Genomic DNA, 24,604 nt, shown 5'->3' with positions numbered 1-24,604 from the left:
AAAAAGGTGGGGGGGGGGCTTGGATCTTCAAGTTTTGGAGGTGTGTGGAAGAAAAGATCCCTGGCTTTTATTCCCAGAACTGCTATGGATTCTCTTTTGGGATCTCAAACAAGCTACATGTATTTAAAAGGAGAAAATACATAACTACCTCAGAGCAAGACACAGTGAAAAATTAAAAATTGTTCATAAGCAGTTCTGAGATCCCTTGATCAAACTTACTATAAAAAAATTGATAACTTCTGGATACTATCACTAAGAGACAGCAAAGAAATAAAAATTGAGCGTGCTGTATTTCTTTTAGATGGAACATTGAAAAGATCTGCTTTTCCCCAAAGCCTGCCAAACTGCAATAAGAACCATATTTTCTGCATGAAATTTAACACCCAGAAGAAACTGTAACGGACCAGAGGGTCTTCTGTCCTTATACACTTACTACTGCTATAAGCTCCATGAGCATATGGAAAGAAGACTCTCTAGTTTGCCTTTCAGGATGTAAATATAGATAAGGGCATCTGGATGCTTCAACAAAAAGAAAAAAGTAATAAAAGAAAACCTACAGGTCTTATTTAATAAGTTATCACAAAAAAACATGAAAGTGGCAGAAGTACATTAATGCAGTACATAAGTTCAGGCATATCATTTTTTTACAGGCTTTATATGCTTTGGTTTTTATGTGCATTTTCCTTTAGCTGCACTATGTATTTCTCAGGACCCAATGAAAAAAAGAACCTGATCTTTTGCTACACAAAAGTTTAGGTACTCCCCTTTCTGATTCAATACCTGTCAATGGCCTAAGCTACATATTATCAGCAGCCAAGAATATCATTCAAGAAACAATACCAAAGTATGACAGGTGTTCAAACCATGAGTTTTATCGTTCTTCTGCTTTCCATCATATAGCTTTACCTACTACAGCTTCAGATAAGCCAGGAAAAGTGAGTGCAAATATTAACTATAACATATAAATTGTGCATGTTCCTCTACTCCTCTTCCACACCCAAATCATTGAGAAAAAGCAGCTGCTCCAGTTCAGAACATGGTAAATCCAAACAGATTACACTGAAGTACTGCCTTATGTGAGATTTACTAGAGACCACAATAATCACAGGTCTGATCCCCTGAATGACACATGCCACAATTTCCCACATCCAGCAATTCTTGCACGTAGCCCACTGTGGCTGTGAGCATCTCGTTCAGAAAGTCAGCCTTGATTTAAAGGCTTCCAAGTGATGAAGAGTCTGCCACATCATTCGATCATTTGTTTTCAACAAATAGCTCCTTTCAAAGTGAAAAACTCACAAAAGAAAATTGTAGTTGGCTCCCTTTATTTCAAGCTGTAGATGTTAAGAGTGTATCTCCATTGCAAATCATAGTAAAATGGACAGTTCCATGAGCAAGCTGGGCACCAGAAATTATGCACCAGAATGTCCATATGAGCTAATAGCTCTGTTACATGGGTGAAACTGTCTTGCCTGAAGCATCATGCAGCTATAGGTAGCCTACGCCAGGCACCCAAAATAGCATTATGTGTTATTTATATAGTTCTGTGTTTTTACACTAGCCTAATGTGATTATTTTTTGCAGAGTTAAGTTTATGTATTTAAAACAAACTCCAAACAAGAATACCTTTTTTGTTTTCCAAATAATTTCTAAGCACCTGTCTCTAAAGATAGCATTTTCCAAACAGCTCAGTCCTCTGGATGCTGATGAATCCTTTGGAAACGCACCTGGGTGACTTCAGGATTTTCAGTCATGTCACTGTGACTATGAGAGGTTCAACCCTTGGCACCCATCCTTCCGCAGGAACCGGGCACAGGGATCCCAAGAAAGGTAAACTGCATCAGGAAATGTTTTTGTACTGAAAGAGCCAAATTCAGGATCAGACCTCAGCCTTTCCTTTGTGGTGCTTTAATGGAAAACTAAAGTGAAGTTAAGTCTGCGGCAAAATAAGGATTACTCCAGCATGAGACTAGGCAAGGAAGAACAAAAGCTGTTCTCATGCTAGAGAATGCCCTACCTCCCACCTTTCACCTCTATCTCCCGGTCTGCTTTTATGAACTTTAATCAAAAAAATATATTTTGTTATAGTCCAGTCTTAAAGTTTAGATGAAACCAGTTGAAATCTCGAATGGACTGTAACATGTTAATGATACCGTACTCTCTTTTGGCTTCCTGCCCAAGAGCGAACAGTGCCAACATTTGCAGACTTCCAACAGGAAATTAAATAACTGCCCTGTTGGAAATATAAACCCATTTACAGTGGTCAGACTTGCATTTTCCAAAACAATGATATAGTTTGTGCATGTAAAACGCTAGGAAAATTTGTAAGAAGATTTAGCCAAATGAATATGAAACAAAGCCTTATGAAAAGGTGTTTTACACAGGTCTACAAATTGTAGCTTTGTCAGGTGTGTTTCCTGACCTAAGGCTTATGGAGGAATAATTATAAGGGTCTTTACTAAGTATGCTGTACACACACACACCCTCTGCCATGGCTAGTGACTGAAGATTAACAGAAGAGCTGCTTATTTCACAATTTTCTATGTTCTTTCATTTACTTCCTGAGAAGTGTTTTGGGCAGCTTATAAAGTGCCTGCTGGAGAATTGGGAGAGTCCATGCTTTATTTTTAACCTGTTGTGTGACTTCTGGTCAAATCGCTGCTCTGGGCTACTGTTCCTCCTCACACACTTCATTATATATTGAAGGGAGAGGCAAACTCCTGTCCCTGTCCACTGACATCACCACTGAGCTCTAGACTATAAAAGTACTAGAGAAAGGAGCCTGTTCCTTACCAGGTGTTTGTACACAACCTGGACTGTGGCATAAACCTTGTCCAGGCCCTGCAGGTGCAATACACAATAAAAACAATACTATTCTTTAAGTATTATTCTTTAGCAAATCTGATTCTCATCTTAAATCCTCTTTACCACCCTGCTATTGCCAGCTTTTTCTTCTGCCAGCTCCTTCAAAGTACCATTGCCATTTAGAGTCTGAAACAACATGGAAAACGCAAGCCCAGCGAGGAATAGGAGGTAGGCATCACGTTTGCCAGAAGCAGAATAGTTCGATAACCAGGAATAGCAACAGCAGAATTTCCACACGTAAGGGATTAGAAAGTTGTCCTTCACATTTTTGTCAATACTAAGATAGTGACAACTGTAATGTTGTTCCCTAATACTATTTCTTTTTAAGGCACCATTGTGCACTAGTGCAAACCAACACCACCTTACCTATTTGTTAACAAAAACTTCACTACATTCACTGTAAATAGTCTAAAGTTGCAGGTATAGAATACTTCTCCCCTCCCCCCAATAGTGCTACCTTGTATTTTTGCACAGTAGGGCCTTTCATTCAAGGATCTGAACTTGTATTACACAGGTGGGTAAACATTATTATCCTACTTCACACAGACTAGGAAGGAGACAAATTGTTGCAGAGTAAATCAATGGCAAACCTGAATCAGAATAGCATTCACTGCACAGCAATCTCCTCTGATGTCAATCAGCTTTCTGGAGTAAAGACAACTTTCAAGAGAAATACTTTGTGGGATCAAGCCCACTAAGCAAGTTCCTCCCAGTAATGACAGTCATATGGGAACAACTGCTTGGAAAAAATCCTGTTTCCTTAAGAAATGCTTCTAAAACGGGTTGAAGATTCACAAAAAGATACAGATTATCTATGTAGGACCTACTGTATTTTAAAACATCACCTACAGTTTATGTGTACTGACACAAAACTAAGAATTTTACATGTACTTAATGCCAGCACAGTAGAAAGACACCTCTACATCACTACCTTTATTGCTCCTTCCCTTCTTTCTCTTCCACCACACAAGTTGGCTTGAGGCTCTTGAAAAATGTGATCAGCTACACCATTACCCTGGCATGCAATGAATTATTTGCATCTTTTAGATTCATGTTCTGATTAAGTCATTTGACTTATGAGCAGAAAACAGAGCAAGTAAAAAAGAGCATATTTGAAAGTGGCAGGAAAAGTAGCAGCAGGGATACAGCCTTAAAAAGTCCCTCTGAGCTCTCAGATGCCCCAGGACATGACTAACCACTGGTCAGGTCTCACTTTCAAGTCTCACTCTTGTAAATGAAAAACAACTCAAACTCTCACTCACTTAGGCCCTGATCCAGAAAGGCACTCAAGCAAATGTCTAACTTTAAACACAAAACTAGTCTCATTTAAATCAACTGGATGTCTTGACTGTTTACAGTTACAATATATGTTTAAGTGCTTTGCTGGATTGGGGCCTTAAACAGAGATTGTTATTTAACACTTTTTTCAAGGTATCTTGCCAGTTTCTTGTGCCTCAACAAACTTCATCTATTTTCCATCCACTGCATCTCCTCTTATTTCTTGAACAAACACAGATGTCCCCGGTCTGAACAATTCAGATTCTGCCACCACAGTAATCTAGGAACCAGCAGATATTAAATTAAAAGACAAGTTACTATTTTCAAAGTTTTCCTCAAGACAAGAATAAATTAGCAACATTCGCTGTCAATCGAAGAAAAAAAGCAAACACAGGCAGCAGTGCATATGCTGTGTGGCAAAGGGAGGCGACAGGAAAGAGAAAAACAAACCAGCCCTGCAAGGAGGTAACAGCTTGAGGCATTTTTCCTCACCCCAGCAGTTGCCTCTAAGATCAGCAGGAGGAGTCTTCACTTCTTGCTGTAGCTGATAAAGCATCAGAGCCTGCCACAGGACTTTTCTGCTGATAACAACCGGAGACATCTGCAGCAACGCTGTGTGGAACAGATTTTTCAACAGAAGCCAAGCATTTCCAGCACCAGTTTACACAGAATAGTTCCTCCACCTGTCTCTCCTTGCACTGTCTGATGGAAAGACTCATTTAAACAGTTCCCAGGCTAGGGAGATGAACCAGGGAAGCACAAAGACACATCCCCATTGGATGAGACATCATCACAGCAGATGGACCAAGAAGCATTGGTAGCTCTTTGGCCTCTTTTTCCAGCCCTTCCACTGCAAAGAAACTAATCACATGGACAGCAATGGAATTATTTAAGTAATCAAAGGGAAAAAACTTCTTTTAAATCAGAGTTGACAAAACTGCTTAGACCTCAAAATAGTCAGCAGGGGATCGCTTTGAAAAAACAAGACTCCTAAGGACCGTGAAAAAAACACACTGGAGAACAGAGATTAGAAAAGAGGAAAGAAACAGCATGAAGAGGAAGAAGTATCATGTGCTCTGCTTAACTGTACCTCTTAATTAAAAGAATACAACTCTGGCTCAGTGAATTAATGTTACTGCACATCCCTGCTACAACACACATTTTTAAAAGGGATACTTTCCTGTTCTTCAAAATGCTGAAGGATTTACATTCATCTGGCTACAGTATGTTACAGAACTAAAGACATTACAAAAAGATAATCTCTAGAAAGCCTGTGCTGTTACTCATATATTGAAACATAAGAAAGATATTACTGGTTTGGAAGCTGTCAAGACATTTCTTTTTGCATGCTGCAACAGAAGTCAGAATGAGACATTATCCAGCCCCTATGAAGGGCTTCCATTGGACACTGAAAAATCAAAGGCCAGAAATCCTTTGGGGTGTTGACATTACTTTTCTAAACTAAATCATTACAAGTATAGTTCCCATTCACATAAAGTTAATTTTATTTGAGATATAAAGCTTCTAATATAAACAAAGTTTTTGGAAGAAAAATAGGTCAATCACTTTAGCTGCCACGCCAAATAGCGTTGCAGCTCTGTCATTTGCTAATACCACCACAGGGTTTGGGCATGTGAACATCCATAATTCCACTCCCCAGTACCTTCTCCCCTCAAAAAGTAAATTGGAACTGATGTTTTGTTTTGTTTTTGGGTTTTTTTTTTTTTTTAATAACCCCAGTCACTAAAAACTGGAAAATAAGAAAAAGCACTGGAAACTGCATTGTCATTAGAGTGCCTGCATTGTATTAGACCAGACATGTCTCTGCTTGGAAACAAATTGATTGCATCTCTTGGTAAATCAGTCACACTGTGGATAATATACCAATCATTCCCCAGATTAAAGAATAAGCATCTGCTTATAAACACAAAACAATTGAAGAGCTGGCACTGGTGCATAACTTCATGGTATGTTACGCTTCTCTGCTGTTCATCATGTGCACTTAAGAATTGAACCATACTACATTTCTAATACCAGATCAGGGTGTTCATTTAAAACTGTAATTGGCCTATGCTTTTGGCGCTTGTACAAAAAAAAAAAAAAATACATTTTTTAAAACAACGCATGCAAAGTATATCATGGAGCACTCATCAGTGACTACCACTACCCATACATGATTTCTAAGAGCTACCCTTCTTTCCACCTATTCTTTATTAAGCAGCTCAGATGATCAGGCAAGCCTTGCAGCATGCATGGAAAGTCAAGAAATTTGGAGTCTAGCTGAACCAAAGGAAGTGGAAGCTTTCAAATCATGGACTATTCAACAAAGACAATTTATTACCAGCATCAGTCACAGCATGCATTTATTCTGCATTTACATTAGTGTAAGGAAGAACAGGTTTGATCAAAATATCTTCCTGTGACTTCAAAGTTTCAATTAAGCAAAGCATATCCCAAAATTAAAGAGATGTTAATAGAATACATCTAAGCAGATGTTGGCTGACACAAGAGTACACTAAAACCCAAACAAAACCCCAGGACTTTGAATTGCCAATAGAAATTATTTGTCAGAGTAGTGCAATAGCATAGCCTCAGAGTGCACTCTGATCCTCATAAAAGACTGAGTGAAAATGCAGCTGCACTCTGTATCAGATGATGCTCTCAAATACTCTGAGCATCTTTGAATAAGCCTTCTACCAAAGACAGTATAAATCACAAAATTCGGCATATGCCATTTCACCTCCAATCTCAAACAACAGAGTCCCATAGAGGGCAAGTTCATCTTTAAAAAAGACAGAACAAAGAAACAAAAAAAAAAAAAAAAAAAAAAAAAAAATCCACCCTGGAAAGCAGGCACTAACACTGAATTTCCAAATCGTCAGTGTTTGTGCTCTCCTGGGGTGACCCTCCTTGTACACTGCATCCTCAGACATACCAGTATCTAGCTAAGAGGGAGCTGGAAGCCCTAGAAATGCCTCACGTTAAAATTGACCCAGGACAGAACCTGTTGGTGCAGGCTAGAAAAGGGCTGCCAGAACCTCTTCTGCCAGGTGCACCCCTTTTTCAGCACATTTTCACCTGGGCTTATATCCAAAATAAACCATTGAAGTCCCAAATCCCGAACATCAAAGATGCATGAACATAAAGTATCCAAACTGTTTCCTAGTTTGGCTCAAACTAGTAAATTCTGCAGAACTCAAGCAAGGATCAAACCTTGTGCAACAGGAAAAAGACACTTTAAGCTGTCTTCTGTTTCACTTCATCTAAACAAACATTCAATAAATTCAGGCAAGAGAGAAAAATCCTGAAGATTATAAAATCCTGTTTGTACATACACAAAAAAACCTACTCATTTCATCACTTTATAAAGTGATGAGAAAACTAATAAAAGCCAAAGAAGCCACATAGGAGACTAAAACCAGGAGTTGTTTCCTCATCAAGAGGGCTAATTTAAATGCACAGCACCAAACACTTCCTTTTTCATATCTTTGTATTCCTCCAAAATGTGTTCATGCTCAGAGGACTCCTATGACTCTCCTGGAATTGCACATGCACTTACTCAATACCGGCTTCAAGAACAGATATTGTCTCAAGTAACAACAGCTTTCATCAACTACTGTCAATGCTTTCCTGACACGCAAACGAATTTAAAATCTGGAAATGAAACTGTTTATTTCAAGTCATACACTCAGTCTGAGAAATATTTCTAGTAGAAATAAATGGTATCTTTTCATTAGGATTTGACTGAATTTACACTATTTATTACTAGGCAGATGAGATGCCTTTTAATTTCCTAGTATATATTTCTTTAAGAAAAAAAGAGGATATTAAGGTTAAGGTTGGTAGAGGGCATGAGAACATACATGGAACAAGAAGTGTAACCATTTGCATTCGGTGGTTCATTTTAACCCCATTATGGTATGAAAGTCATGCAAAGGAGGTTGGATAATATTTTGTTTAGTGAAATCAAATACCCCCTGAGCAGATATTTTCCTGTATGCAAAGCATTTGCTTTCTCCCTCCCCCCAAACAGCTATGCAAGAATAGACACTGTTTTCTCACATGGCAAGCGCTTTAAATGACAGTCGTCTTTCATCCCTGAAAGCTGAGATGGCTACACATCACAGTATGGATAGCACAGATCAAAACTATCCTTTCTCCCATGGCATTTGGTGCAGGAAGCAAAAGCAACACTATATTCTGCCTAAAGAAAAAACCCAAAGTATTCAAATTTCACACGTTCTGCAGCAGACACTGAACATCTATGGGAAAAGGGGCACCGGCAGAACTCCAGACTACCACCAGTTGTCAATTCATTTTCCTTTGCTGAACAAACCTACAGAAGAATAACCACCTCAGTGGTACCACCGCACATCTGAATGATACCAACGTAGATCGGAAATACATAGGAGCTATACCAGTAAAAGGGAGCAATGTGGCAAAACAAAACAGAACACCTCTTCCATTTCTTTACAGCACCACATGTACTTTAAATCCCAGTGAAGTCAGTGAGAAGAACTGCACTTCTCTGTTTCTCAGGATGAGATATCCTAGGGCACTCAGCACCAAAACTGCTTTCTGTAAAAGGACTCCCCTTGTTTACTGCTAGGTGCCTGGAAACAAAGGAGCAAAATTATTTTCTATTAAAAAAATTGATTTGATTTTAAAAATAAGGAAAATATATCAAAGTAACTTCTCAACTTGCTTTCTATGCCTAGTAGTAACAAATACCATCATTAACAGGAATGAGTTCATGCTGTTTAAAGATGAACCTTTTAAAGCGATAACATCACACTCAGAGGATGGGCTTGCACCACACTTCACCCCTTTTACATCGAAAGCAGCTCTGTTTTACCCAGAACTCCCAAAAACCTTAGTCAGTGATTCTACTGAGGCCAAAATTAAGACAGATAAATCTTCTTTGAATGGTTAGATAATTCACTTTTTACCCCTTCTTTAAACTGATATGCTGAAGAGCTTCAGATGCCTGTATTATTTAATATGCTACAGTTCAGAAGAAACAACTTAGAACACATGAATACTATAGAACAAATACGAATCCAGTGTTGTTAACATTATTTTTAACAAAAACATTGATCATTAAAAAAATATATATATTTGTAAGGAGAAGATGCCATGGATCCAGCCTGTTACTTCTGACACAACTGTATGTCCGATCACAAGTCCAGCATAGTAAACATTCTTTTGGAAATATTTTAGCTGACTGAAAGCAATTGCCCACTGAATTTCCTAAAAGATGCATTACGTGCATTCTTTAAAGGACTCTGGCAGAAAATCTGTCAGGCTCTGTTACTCAGATTGACTATTTTAAACAGCATTACTGAATGACTGAGCCCTAGAGCATCATAACCACTTGTAGGATCTTTAAGACAGCAAAGCAAGTAGAGATCAAAAACTACTATTTCCTCCCTGCACCTCAGTCATCTTCACTGTAATCACCAGCCATCGCTGATGTCAGTAATTTACAATAAAAGTGCAGTAACAAATAGCAGGATAATATCATGCCTTGATACCTGATGAAATGAAAGCTAAATTAACACAATAATCCTTCAAGAACATAAGAGCCTTCTCAAGGAGCCTGACACTAGCTTATACAGGCAAGGGGAGGAAAAAAGTGTATAAAATTAGCTTCAATGGGATAATGCAACAAAAACAGAAGAAAGTTGAGCCTCCGTATCACCACGTACCTATCCTTTGCAATATTTCAAATGACTTTACAGTTTTTCTGACAGATATGTACATAGACACCTCTCAGCAAGCTACACTGAATATATACACACTTAATCCCCTACTTGCAATGTCGAGACAGAATTCTTCCCCTTAGGCCTTTTCAGTTATTACAATTAGTCCATGTGAAGTTACCCTTGATAATCTTGGGAGATAATAACTGGCAGGGGGAATAGTGTAACAGAACATATGACAATTACAGGGTTTGGGTAGGGGATTTCTGTAGAGCTGACAAAAAAAAAAAAAAAAAACAACAAAAAAAAAAAACACCAAACAACATATCTAATGTACAAAGCTGTGCAGAACCCTACGCACTGCAATTTTCCCAAACCAAAGGCAGTGATAGCATTGGTCTCCCTGCTGTGACCCTTGTGGGATGGTCTGCAATGCCTGAGGCAACAGTTTCAGTCATTTACTGACACAGCAGGAAGAACAATGACAGTTAAGACATTTGCTCTGCATTCAGTCAAAATCTTCTTGAAAAAGGGAACTGCTCTTGGACCCCCATGGGACCGTTATACCAGCGGTACCCAGTGATAAACATAACACAGGCCAAAAAAATTCACCCACTGCTTAAGAGCTCCAAACCCAGAGTCTTCAGAGTGACCTCAAACGAGAGAACTGAGCAGGCCCCACGAGTGACGACAGAGCAAACTTCGATGTTCAGGTTCCCCAAAATCCATGTAAAGGTCGCACATTTACAGGAGCCACTTCCACTTGGGGCACTCACCAGGAGATTTTATTACCCAATCACGAGCCTTACGGCAAGGGAAAGCAGTGAGTTTGCAGATAGCCTCTCTTTCAGTGAATTTGTTCAATAAAGATGAACTTTACCTGCTATTGACACTGAGAAGACTTTTTTCTCCTTCCCCCCAGTATCAACTATCAACTTCTTAAATTTTCAAGACAGATCAAAGAACTCCCCCAGAACTTTTAGGACCTTCACAGATACATAGATTTTGAAACGAGAGACACAAGTCTGACCACTGCCAAATCCGGTTCCCCATTAAAACCAGTTCAGGAAGAAAGGAATGGGACAGTTAGCTTAACGTCCAACCTAATCTGTCTCACCCTGAATAGCACAACCAACAAAATAAACCAAAAGCAAATCAGTCTGCCTTTGACCTTCCCTGTCGATTTTCAGCCTGAAACGAAAAGGGCTGATTACAGAGCTCCTCATATCTGCACCCTATTCGTTGCTATGAAAAGAAGGAGACCAAAGATCTTAAGATGAGACCGTATGGAACTTCAAATTTCTGTACATATAGTATTCTCAAGTTTTGTGAACCTTTTACTACTGCTCAGGGTTCACTACACAACCAGTCATAAGAGTCAGAAATACTCATTAAGATTTAAAAGAAGATTGTGTGTTTAAAAAAATATATAAATCACAAAACTAAAATGCAAGAGCATAAATCACATCCTACAAAGAGACTCTCAAAGGAAAAACGGCAAATCAGGTATCTCCCCCTATATAACAGAAGAAAATCAGGAGAACATCTTCTTTTGATCCCTGATGAATTAGAATTTTGCTAATGATTAAGAGTCCTCTATAGTGAGAGGATGCCTTTACAGCTTCTTCCCTTGCCTGGGCCTCTTTTGGGAGAATTTACATAGCAGCAGGGGCCAAAAGAAGCAAAAACCCCTCACCTCTTTTTAGCTGAGCATCTGAAGGCCTTCCTAAAGCTCTTTGCTGTACTGAAAATCTGGTTTATACACAAGTAAAATACTACTGTTCTGAATGTCGTGAAGAACATGTGGTTTTCAATATATAATAACATATCGTACACAGGAAAAATAAAGGAAGAGATAATGACAACATCCATCTTATGGCCCAGCAGTGGAACGACCCATAACTTAGAGGAAACAGAGGCCAGAGTGATGATGGTCTCCACTCGCTCTGCTGGGGAAGGTGCTGTGCTCCACTACAGCACGCACCAGAATGTATTCTGTTATCCCACACCAGGTTTCAATTATTCATCTCTTACTCAACTTCAGATTTACTTACTTAAAAGGATACAATTTTAACAATAAATCTCATGGACAGTGTTAATTAAAAGCTAAATCTTGCCCTGAGCTGGACTTCCAAAGTCTATGTCAATGTTCACAGCCCATTTATTTATTCCAGCATTGTGTCAGTTATTAAATTACAGTAAATTAAAAACACAGTGACAGACCAATAACTAAAATAAGTGAGGCTTGTTGCATCTCACAAAGGTTGCCAGACTTGGGCTCTGACAGACTGCCAAGAAAAGTGAGTTTAAAAGTAAGGGGCCCTCAGTTCAAAAACATCCTATCGTGAACATGAAGTGTTTCAACCTCAGAGATGCCAGCAGCCCAGCATTCCCAAGTTAATCATAACTGCTTGATGCAATACAGGGCAAAATGATCATGCTCTCAAACCACATCTCTGGACCATTCCGAGCTGTAAAAAGCATCAGCAACACTACTAAGTTGCCCCAGATATTAAAAGGAAATCAATGAAAAGGCTCAAGTCTCATGAGCATCTACCAGCTAGAAGTGGACCAGCTTTGCACCAGCTGGAGCTTCTGGGAGGACTTCTGGCATATGGCTAATTAGAGCAAAAGCAATTCTCCTGTCCAGAAACAGCAAAACCTATCAAAAGCCCAGACAGGGCCTGAACAAAGGAAGAACCCACTTAGAATTTCAGATTTAATTCTTGGCTGATAGTTACTTCTAAACTACCACATTTTCACTTCTAATTACCAGCGTCTGTCTTGCTGCCAGCTTCTCAGCTGTGGGATATTACCAGCCCTCCAGGGCTACTCAACTCTCGGGGGAGCTCTGTGCTTCTACTCTTCATAAAAAAAGCAAAGGGTGCACAAATCAAAACTGGGAACCTTTTTTTTTTTTTTTCATTTGGAGAAGAGCTTTAAATGTAGGAAGAGAAAATGATTCAAGGCACTAGAATAATAAGCCAATAGTCAGAAGCAAAAACCCACCTAGCACTATTCTGTGGTCTTTTGAAAGCGTTTAATGACATAAATCCATTTCCCTGACAATCAGCTGGGAATTAAATGATCTCTTGTCATTGTAGGTGGAACACACTGAAAGTAGAGCTCAACATGGTGCTTTCCACACTCAGCTTGTTCTGGAAAAAGAGATGTCTCCATCACGCTACAAACTTTCACTAAATTCACAGAGAGAGAATGTATTTTAAAAAGGAAAAAAAAAATATCAGAACATATGGAATGAATAATTAACATATAAAATAAAATTAAAGCCTAAAATGTACAAAATGCTTGTTACTTATACAGCACATCAAATATTTCAGAGTAAACAAAACAATTACAAAGATACTTCCTTTTATTTGAAGCCAAGTTAATTTTGGAGAAGAGATGTTCAACCATGATAACTGACCTCTTACAGGAAAAACTGGGAGAGGCAAAAACTGTTGTAAATACAGTGTAGATTCCACAGCACTCAATTATACAATAACTCTATGAAGGTGTCACAAATGAGAGTGATATTCACTGTACAATAAAGTGAGTACCTCTCCCTTAAGAGAAAGGTGAGGAAACAGAAGTTTTGCAAAGTGGACCTCACTTGATCAAAACCAGATTTAATCTTAGTTCTAACATTGATTTTTTTTTTTTGTTTTGTTTTTTTTGTTTGTTTGTTTGTTTTTGGTCATTTGGTCAAGCTTGTGGCTTCTGCTAGAGACCACTCTGTGTACGCAAACTTATCTTTGAGGACAGACTTACTGAAATTGAATTCAATGGAAAGAAAACAAAATCCCTCTCCAAGTTAACTATTCCACAAATGTTCAAAGGTACAGGTGCTGGGGTAGTGAGACAGGCTGATACATTTTATTCAGCTGCTGCTGCAAACACAACAGCATTACAACACAGCCTTTCTCCTCCTCCAACCAAATCAAAAAGGTGACTTACCACTCACATTGTAGCTCAGAGAAATAATGAACACAAGCATAGATAATTTTTTCTGCAAGTGGGATGAAAACTTAAAAGCTTCAGCAAATACAAGAATCCTCTGAAAACATTCAAACTCCTTTCAATTTGTAGTGAAAGAAGGTCAGGAATACACCCACCTGACCTCACAGGGTATACTGAGTCGAGACTAATTCTTTCTGTTTTTTTCCAGATGTCTGACTATCTCAAGGACTTCAACAATTAGCAGTTCCATAACATGTTCATATTTGCAACAAAATGTCTCTGGCAAGCTGTTTTAAATTATCCAAGCATACCCAGTGCATAATGTTGTGTAACAAAAGCTGGTACCAAGTCTAAGAAAGAATAAAGAGAAGTGCTCACCACAACCAACAGACTGTCCTTGGAGAACATCGAGACTCCTGTGCCCTTACTGTATGTGCTTCAAACTTTCTGGGATGTCCATCAGCCCAGCCTTGGCACCACACTCTGCAATTCATTCTACCATCCCGGTACTTTTTTATTACCCAAGAATCCTGATACGTACATTACCACCTTTACATCCCTGCTTTTAAACCAAAGCCTTCAGGAAGAACAATCCTATCATCAGACACTTACATTCTGTTCAAAAATCAGACTAAAGCTCTCTGGAAGATGATGGAAAAGTCACTTTAATTGAAAATACTTTAACATAGCAAGTGTCATTGTAACTTTTCTATTACGCTAGTGCTAAAGGAAATGCTTAGATGAAAACAGAACAAAATATTAACCTGCCACCTCTGCCTAGCACAGATTAATCTATGTACTACTGGAAGCATTGCCGTTATTTTTCAAATAATGGTAGTTACATAGTTGTAACAATTTAAAGAAACAAGGACGGGTGATGGTGTTGTTAGTAGGCCTTATTAGGGTCCACTCTCAGGTCTAAACCCATTCAAAAGCTTGGTCAGCTGGGCTAATGAAAGCATTTTTCTCTACAAATGCTGTTCCTGCCTTTTACCTAGATGTGGTGAGGAGACTGAAATACAGAGACAGGTTCTTTTCAAAGCGGTATTAGCCCAATGAGAAGAGATGAAGTACCAGATGTAATTTAAAAAGGGTTCTAGTAAAATGTCTCACTCACTGTGTCATCTCAAGCAGCTTCATTTCTCCTGACCAGGTTTTTGAAGCATTTGTGCCGATCTGCACCCTATGCCCTTTCCGCTGAGATTTTGAGAAGTGCTCAGATCTCCCAAGTAAACATGGTAAGAGCTCAAGGTCCTCATGACTTGAAAATAAGGCCACACAGATCATAAAATCCTCCTTCTCCAGCATGTATTCTCAGCACCTAAGCACATGGTTTCGCTGAATAAGTAGCCATTATGTTCTGTATTGACCAGTCACAATGTGGACACTCTCAGGCAGCACATGACACCTGCACCATCAGTCCTTTGAAGGACTTATGCATCTTCTGGAGGGACTGTGCCACCTCCTTCAGAGGAGGACAAAATAGCTGTCTCAAGAGGAATGCTCACACTGTGAATCTGGAAGTGCATATCCTTCCAAAGACAAGTTCTAAGGGGAAGAAAAGCATACCCTCATATATTTCCAGTCTCTGGAGAGAATGTACGATGAGGCTATAAAGTTGCCGAACATTTTTCCTTGCTTATCTCTGATCTTTCTATTTCCCATGGCCTGCTGCTGTGCTCCGACGCTGAGCTCTACCACTCCGTTTCTTTCCCAGAGCTGCGTGGAGCAGATGTTCAGACCTTTGCTGCAGCAGAACAGAGCATCTGGGAACAGGACAGGAGTACGCACAACTGACACCCCTTGGAGGAAAGGAGCAGAAGGTCACAGGAAGCCATCGTGAAGTATCAGTTTCAACATATGACCTGACCAGTTTGAAAAAAAGCTTTTAATAAAATGCAGGCTTCCACCGGGGCCTCCACTAACTGTTTTCTCAAGAACTCATCTAGTTATGAAAATTTACCATTGCATGTTGGGATGGCTAAGTCTTAACGTAAACCTAGTCCCAAATATCTGTTACTGAGTGAAAGCATGTCTTCGTACAACACAACGCAGAACAGGGCATCAGCAGCAGTTATAAAAAACATGCAACATCTGCACAAAGTTACCAGCACTTTTGCTCAAACTCTTTAGGAGGAGTGTGTCTTGCCTCTACATATGGTGACTTGCCTCATTACTTTTTTTTTTTTTTTTTTAAACTTTCCCTGACACCAAGGCCAGACAAATCTCCTCTCCCTTCAACATTCCCAAAGCACCATAAATGTGCCCAGGCTCCTTGCCTCCAACGCGACAGCAGGAAGGCCTGGGTGGGCTAAGCCATGCCTGGACCAGCACTGAGCTGCCAGGTGACTGTCCTGATCCAGCCGACGGGGACCGGCTGCCCAGACCTTGTCAACATCAGCGATACCGCATACCTCCCCCAAGAGACCCTTTTTTGTTGGTCTTCAACCTCCTGTGAAGGTGGCTACAGTACAGGAGGTGCTACAGGCACCTCACTGATCAAACACAGCCAGAGCCTCCATGCAGCTCTCTGAAGGGATTTTGTTAAAAGGACACAATTGCTCCATGGAACTCAGTAGAAGTTACAAAGCAGACTTGACCTAGGCTTTCTTCTGCTTTAGAGCCTATTTCATGCCTTCAGCATGAACTCCAACTAATGACTTGTTGAAATACATTAGAAAAAGCCTAGCATTGTACACAGCACTGCTGAAACACAGTAGTGGCCCCACAATTAATTTACACCGATTAGTTCCTCCTCAATGGGAGCGATGCGGCTCTCTGTTCCTGTCGGTGACCATTCTGCGTGATTCTTCAGGAATCATATCAAACTAATCATCCTCCAAATTTGTGTCCATCCCAGCAATATGCACCAGGGATTCTTTTCACACGTCACTAGCCATTTCCTTTCATATACTGCTCTGCAGATTTACTTGGAAACAGTGGCACTCCAATGTCTCCACTTCAGGAGGAGATCCTGGAAAGCAATCTGCCTCACTACAGGATGCTGGCATGGAAGTATGCTGAGAAGCCTGCGTTATTGCTTTCCCTCACTAAAGGGTTCCTTTCTAAAGCTACTTCTTCCCAAGCTGTCTGACTTTGGCAGAGCACCATTTTCCATATCACATTGCATTAGATTCCAAATGTACGCAAGTTCTTTTATATTACATTATATTCCCAAGAGGACCTAAAAGAACTTTGGTAGTAAACAACAGTAATATTTAGAGCTTTATTACTACATAGCACACTAGTGGTATCTATTTTGAGCTGAAATTACTCAATTTTTTCACCACAGCAAACTTCATAGCTTTTTTATGTATTCTGTCATTTCAGCCCAACTAAAAGACCTTAAACATGACCAAGCTTTCCATATGCCTCATTCTTGGGGGGAGGGGGCAGTGACTCTGCTTGTAAAGAGACAGAAAAAAAATACAACTTTTTCTGCAGCACCTGACCAAATGAAATTTTACACCAAATGTAGAACTTCAGGAATTTTAGAGCGCTCCTCATTTACCATAAAGTATGTAAAACTGGAAACACTGAACCTACAGAAGCATCCTTCAGCTAGCACCAGTATTTTGTTATTCTTTCCAAAGAATCATAGACAATTGCTCTCATTTATTAATTTCACTCTTGTTGCATTTATAAATGAGCAGATTCATTGACTTTCAGTATCTCTATGATTAAAATGAAAAAGAAACCAGGATAGAAGCATCCCTACAAAGTCTCTTACCTATTCGACTGCTGCCCCAGCCCAAATCAACCCAAAATTTCATTCAGCTGTGATTTAGGGAGTTGGTTCCACCACCCTCCCAGTGCTGTACTACTCTTACTACTAGAAGCTGTTTCCTACCATGTAACAAGATTCACATTTCATTTAAACCTTCCCCCTGCTTTCAAGTGCAAGAGAATATTATAAGACAACAGTCCCAGTTGACTAATTTTTAAAAGCAGAAACTTGGATCAACGATAGCATCTTAACAATAAAATAGCTTCATCTGATATTCATTTAAGTGTTTCAATACATAGGAGTCACTGTTAAAATGCAAGCTGCATTATCACTGCCCATTTCTACCTACGCAGGGCTGGGTGTGAGAGCTCCCAGCTTTGCCAAGCCCTGACATAGGCTGCCTCATTTCTTTTGGTGCAGAGAGCAACTTCACCAGTGAAGTACCAGCACATATTACTTGGGTATCTACAGCAAGATGAGAATATCACACTGAAACAGTAGATAAAACACATGACTTTGCAGCCAAAAATAACTGCAGGTCACAGTCTACGATATTACTAAAGTTGTTTTTTAAGATACAAAATTGCAAAAATATGCACAATTGTGTGAACATCAAATTTGCAACGGAGGATTCCAGGGCTTGGGGAAGAGAAGGCTTACACTTTTTATTTTGTATTAGTTAACTTTCTAGATATTTCTGGCTTGCAAGACAATTGCTATGTGGAAAGCAGCTGCATTTAGTTAAGAGACTTTTTAAAAGGTTTTTCAACTCTGAGGTACTCTTTTGAGTCTCAGAAGACTGCTGCATTTCTACATGTTTTTCCAAAGAGTGGTATCTAGTGTCACACCTCAGGGAAGCTTCTTTTTTTTTCCCCCCTCTTTGCCTACATTTATGTATTTGTATTTAAAATCCATACACAAGCTTTAAAGCATCCTCCTGCCCAATCTCATTTGCAATGCTTTAACCTAAAAGTTCCTGCGTGTACACAACCAACACAGCAGTTTCAGCAGATGTTAATTATAGAAACAAAGAAATTATTCTTGAAGATAATTTGCTGATACTTCAAGCAACTTTTGCCAAGAAGTGCGAGACTACAATCATGGTAAGTCAAACAGTGACATCTACTCTCATCCTCTTACAGGCTTAAGGCAACAAAAGCATTTTGTTTGTTTGTAAACTCATAAGTGGATACTGGCTGGAAAAGCAGCCTGTTGACCTATGGACGAAACAATTAACCACCAAGGTATTACAGGGACTAATCAAGAGCTGTGGAACTTTATCTCACAAGAGGTAACTTTCAAAGAAATCAACAGTACCCCCTATAATCTAAAACATAATCTAGAGATCTGTGGATTTACCATATGCTTTCAAAATGCTTTTATACTATTCACAATTCTTCCATTGTGACTCTTCACAAAGTTACATGATAGGGAATAATAACAATAAAGCTGAACTGGTAGTATCCATAGTCAGATACTGCAAAGAATGAACAAACATCCAAGTTGGAGAATGCCTGTAACTTATATTAACTATGGGGTTTTATTCATAACACTTGGGCCAGCCTGTGAGCACCCTTGGGAAGAGCAGGCATTAAGACAGCATGAATGTACAAAAGAAAATGCGCTTTTTGTTTTGTTTTGCTCTCTACAAGGAAAGGTCATTGACAAAAAGGAAGCAGCAGGAGACAGGGGAAAAAGTGAAGAGGAAAAGGCAAAAAAGAGCTTTTGGAAGGCAACACAGCAAAACAGTTTGGGTCAGTTGACAATATCTCAACTAAACGGATGACCTGGTAATAATCCCCCCAAGAGAGATGTGACAATAGCTGTGGAGGTTCCTGGCCTCCAAGCAGATACACATCTGACTGGTCCTACTGAGCTGCATCAGCCTACTCACATGAGGCCGTTTGTGCACATCTGTATACGTTTACTGGATCAGTGTGTCAAACTGGGAAGTCTCTGGAGTGGGAGTCATGTCTTCACAGATGTTTGGACCAAGCGCAGCACAATGAGGCTCTGATCCTTCTGGACCTCGGGGAGCTAAGAGCCCAAACTACTCTTCAATATTTGCATTGTGTTAGACTCTCAGATCTTGGACTCCCAGCCCATCTTTTCTGGTAGTAGAAGTTAGGCTACTACCAGAGATGGATTTTCACTGCAGTCTTTATTTGACATGACTGGGGAGAGAAAAAAAAAAAAAAAAAATCTTTTACTTACTCAGTGGTCCATATTCTCTCTTTTTGAAAAATATGAAGGTAAAAGGGTAGAGATTGAAGGGTTTTGTTTGGTTAGTTGGGTTTCTGATCGAGAAAAATCTATTTACCCAGCCACTACAGTTATCTAAAAGAAATTTGTAAAACACTTTGTAATAGGTTTTGGGTTGTTTGGTGGTTTGTTTGTTTGGTTTTGGTTTTGTTTTTTTTTTTTAATTAGAGTGTTAGATGTTCAGGTTCCCTTATTCTTCTACAAAACCTGAATTTTTAACAAATTTTGGGGAAAATGTAGTATGTGGTTATAACATATGTGATAGATATCTCTCTATAAAACGATAAATAAATCACTTGATCTGCCCATAAGTCAACACTGTTTTTGCCAAAGGTATCAGTTAAAACATAGAAAATATTTCACTGTGCAGAGTAATTGTGCATAATGACTATATTAATAGTCATACATAAAGGTAAATTCATATAATGAAAGATACTGCCCAGAACTCCTCACAGTAAATAAAAAATGGCCAGTTTTAGACCCAATGTGATCAGTTGCTTTACGTTTGTGAGGGGTTTTTCCCCTCCAATCTCTTTGAAACCTAAAAAATTTTGTATTATAAGCCTAAGGTTTTGAAATTATCTGAAAAACAGGAAAAACTATGCCCTGTCTTGCCCCCCCCCTCCCCCCCAGCTTTTAAAAATACAGCTATTTGTTAAGCACATAGCACATTCCCTAGAGACATTAGAAAACAACATTTGAAAATCTTCCCATTGAGATGTCATAGAGAATTCCCACCCTAAACTAGAACATCATCCAGCAATTGAATCTGCATCAGGAGGCTCCCATGTCCAACAGAGTCGCACTGTGATACCTGGAAGTCATTCAAACAGATCCACTACCTAACACAGACCCCGGTAATGGCATCTTTAGGGAAACACAGAGAAAAATTCATGCACAGGCACACGACAAGGGTGTTGTATCTGGTAGCTGCGACTGACTTTTTAAAGGCAGTTATCTTACAGTATCTGTAAGGGTTAGAGGCTTTATAACCACTGCTTTTTTGAGTTCTGAACTGTTAAGTATTTAAACTCATCAGCTCCACCTCTTTAGTGTTCACCTTTTTCCCTTCTTTAAGTACTAAATATGGCCATACTATCAACCGGGACTTTTCATAAGTGGCTTGTGATTTAAGGACCCACCATAAAATACCTTCAAGTAGAGGGAGTTCATGAATATCCAAATCTTACTGAAATTCTCATGCAGGCGTCCAAAAGCACTGCTCGCTTTTTACTGACTTGGCCTCAGAAATCAGTTCTTCTTGCCTAATTCCATCTAGGTCCCTTTATATATGTGCTACACTACGCTTTAAACGTAAATCATTTGCAAAAGGCTGAAATCAAAACCCTAGTAAAACAGAAGGATCGCAAAATTAATCTTACTCGTTAAAACTAAATGGAAGAGGCTTTCTCTAAGGTTATTGTTAACGTAAAGAAATCAACAAACAAGCAAATAAACCTTCTGGGAAGACTATAAGGGCGATGAGATGACAAAACATCCCCCGAAGCTGGAGCTAAAGGACAAGTCATCATTGATAACAGCACCTCGGGAACCATCGATCACGTATCAACAGCGAGACCGCCTGGGAACGGTTACACTTCCCCGCGAACGCGGCCGAACGCTTGGCAGGGTTTTTTTCCGAAGCAGCTAAACCCAGATGGAATATAAAACTCGCCGTCCGTTAACGGGAGGCAGGGAAGCGCTGGAGCCGCCGGGCATTCCGGCGGGCGGAGGGGCCGCGCAGCCCCCTCAGCCGGGGCACGGCGCCTCAGGGCCCGGGCCCGGCCTCCCTCACAGACACCCCCGGTATCATCCCCCTTCGCGTCCCGCCGCGGGCGACGGGAAGGCTCCCGCGGGGCAAAAGCCGGGCCACCCGTCTCCGCACAACCCTTACCTTGCGTGGCGTCCCCCAGCTCCGCCCGGCTGCCCGCACGCAGCAGCAGGAGCAGCGGGAGCAGCAAGAAGCTCCCGTCCCCGCCGCCCGGCTGCTGCATTCCTGAGCCGGCGCCGCGCTACTCCCACATCCACCGCGCAGCGCCGGCTTACCCGGGCCGGCCCTGCGCTGCGGGTGCCGCGTATTCTTCCTTCCCTCCCTCCCTCCCTCCCTCCCTCCCTCCCTGCCTGCCTGCCTGCCTGCCGCCGCCGCCCCGTCCCACGCCGCGCCCCCGGGGCTGCGCTTTGCTGGCGGGCGGGGAAGCGAACGCGGGCGGCCGCCGCCTCCGCCGCCCTCAGCCCCTTCGCTTGTCACTTGCCGCCGGCCCCGCTCACGGCCCGGCCGAGCACCGCCCCCTGCTGGCCCGCCCGCACCGCCGCCTCCCGCCTCACCCCCTTTCACCCTGCCCGCCGCAGGGGGGCGCTCGCCTCGCTTCTGCTTCTCTTCCCCGCCCGGCGCCATTTTCCTCAGCCGCCCAGCGCCTCTGCTTCTCGACTTTCCCAGCTCTGGGAATTTCCCCCCTTCCCCTCCCCACGGCTGAGTCCACCTCATGTCTTCCCTTTCAAAGCATGAAGGCACCAGCTGCGGTTACCATCCCTTCCCCTCCCCGTTATGCTTTCCGAAGGTCTGCCACGCAGGAAACACTGTCTGTGGGATTGTTGCACGTCGGGCGGGAAAACACTTTTCCAGACAGAGTCCACTTTTCTTACTCACTACGTCCATTCATGATCTCCTCGGGTCTCTTATCACGCATAAGAGCAGGAATACTTTGTCAGCAAACTTCACCAAGCGACTTCCCTGGCCGTGAAGTAAAGGACGCCATGCCAGCAGAGAGGTGGTGAAGCCGCCATCTTAGGGTGTCCAACTCACAACCTCAAGCGCAGATCAGGCTGTGCCTGCCCCCACGCCAGAGCTGCCCTCGGGGCTCACGGCAGTGCCCACGGGGAACGGTCGGGAGCTACCGACATACACCTGAGCCACGATGGAGGCACACGGCTGATGCTGGCCGCCTTCTGCCCCTGGGAAGGAAGGGCATCGCTCACTGCCCTGCCGCAGCCGTGGCAATGGGGAGGGCAGCCGACTGTTTTTGTGTAATTTCAAGTCTGTCCCACTGAGCTCAGTGGATGTGGTATTCTACTTTTTAGAGCATTTACATCGAAACAAAGCAAATAAACTGAGAACTAGCACTGTGGAAAAGTGATTTCTCAACTGTTCTTCATACAGTTGTCTGATGGTCAAGAGCTTCTGATTTTCCCCTCACAACATTTCAGATTTACTGGATAAGTCCTACTTTTCCTGTCAGCCAGGAACTCAAAAGTCCAGTTTGCACGTTAGGAATCATTTTCAACCCTCTCTGCCATAGTGAAATCAATATTTAATATATCAATTGCTCCTAATTTAGCTTTTATTAAAAAAAAAAAGTCACCCTACTTGAAAAGGAATCAGATATAGATGCTACCTGAGATCACAAGTGGTGAGAGCAGGATTGCAATGCTGCCCACGTTCCCCCGTTCTCCCGCACATCTCACGCCGGGCTGGGGACAGTCCCCACGAGTGTCCTTCCTCCACAGCTGTGGCCTCCTTACAAGGGCTCGATCGGCTGGTGACATGGTGCCTACAGCCAAACCCCAACCTGTCCTTCCCTCTCGCTGGTGATAGGAAGAGGAGCTCTGTGGGCAGGAGGGGTGCAGTTCCCTCATGCTGACACAAACTACCAATTCGCCGTACCTTATGTCCCAGCTGTAACTGTGGTCAGGCAGATTTGATAGTGGATAACACTGTTTTGCTGGAGTTGAAGGACACTGCCAAAACTGGTTGAAGCTACTAGGAGTGATAACTACTTTCCATTCAGGAGAATGATCACATTCCTGGGATGCTTAGATTAGGTTTAGGATTTCAAAAGTCAGCAACTGTTTACTAAAAAGTTCATAAGCAGAGTGGAAACAAGGACAAGATTAAAGGAATTTCCTCCTTACTTCCTGCTAGATGAGATTCCACCCCTCTCAGGCTTGCTTTCTGCCATATGAATCTTGTATTTCTTGTCAGACGCTAATAGAGTTTCAAGAGGAGGAACAAACCCAGATAAGCATCTGGCTGCGTGTTAGGGAAGGAGGCTGAGGTCTGAAACCACCTTCTCACGTATACAAGCATACACATATTCCTCCTCAAAGCAAGGAGGACAATGACAAGTAAAAACTGGCCAATATACAATTATAGGTTAAATGGAAGAGGCAAGCCAAGCTCAGTACTGCCAGAGCTGTTACAGGATCTGGATGTGACGCATGGAAGGCACTGTTGCTGGGACCTGGGTGCCCATGTTTGCAGCATGGCGGGCTTTAATTTCTGCACCATTAGATGAAGTAGCTCCTTGTTCGAGGTGCAGGACTTTTCACCACCTTGCTCCAATAAGCCTTAGGATGCAGTTTCACGGCTGGCTGAAGGCAGCCATGCTGCCACCTTCCCCCCCCTTTCCCAATCATGCGTTCCCGATACATTCTTTGTGTCAGATCTAGTAGTTGCACAGCCACACACAACCTGCCCTTTCAGCAGCAGTAGTTGCTTAGGCCAGCTTAAACCGGCCAGGAAGCCAAGCTCCTCCATACCAGCCAGAGCTGATTCAAATTAACATTAGGAAGGACCCAGCCATTGGCTTCCCCATGCAACTACGTGGTCTTCCCAACCCTGCACATTGTTTCTGACACAAAGAATCAGGAGCTGAGACAGTTCAAAAACTAAGCTGACAGTCTTCAGAGAGAGGATGTTTCTGCCAATTTAGGTCCTCAAACCACCTTTTTTCCAGGTGTCCTGGTTTGGATTCAGTATGGGGTTTAGTATGACAAGAATGATGATAAGACACTGATGTTTTCAGTTGTTACT

At 41.5% G+C, this 24,604-nt stretch overlaps 1 protein-coding gene across 2 annotated transcripts in view; it reads right to left on the bottom strand.

Moving 5' to 3' along the window:
- The window catches only part of ROR1 (receptor tyrosine kinase like orphan receptor 1), a 173,129-nt gene extending 151,242 nt beyond the window's left edge, over nt 1-21,887 (bottom strand). For both annotated transcript variants that reach the window (XM_042785516.1, XM_042785523.1), the window contains exon 1: nt 21,689-21,887. In XM_042785516.1, coding sequence (XP_042641450.1) covers nt 21,689-21,788 — 100 coding nt within the window. In that variant the 5' untranslated portion in view covers nt 21,789-21,887. The remainder of the gene's footprint in view (nt 1-21,688) is intronic.
- Nucleotides 21,888-24,604: the final 2,717 nt, after the last annotated feature.

This window comes from Tyto alba, unplaced genomic scaffold (genome assembly GCF_018691265.1).
Source record: "Tyto alba isolate M040663 unplaced genomic scaffold, T.alba_DEE_v4.0 Super-Scaffold_1000006, whole genome shotgun sequence".
In the NCBI taxonomy this organism is placed as follows: Eukaryota; Metazoa; Chordata; class Aves; order Strigiformes; family Tytonidae; genus Tyto; species Tyto alba.
The sequence above is the reverse complement of the archived record's forward strand: the minus strand, read 5'-3'. Positions and strand labels throughout refer to the sequence as shown.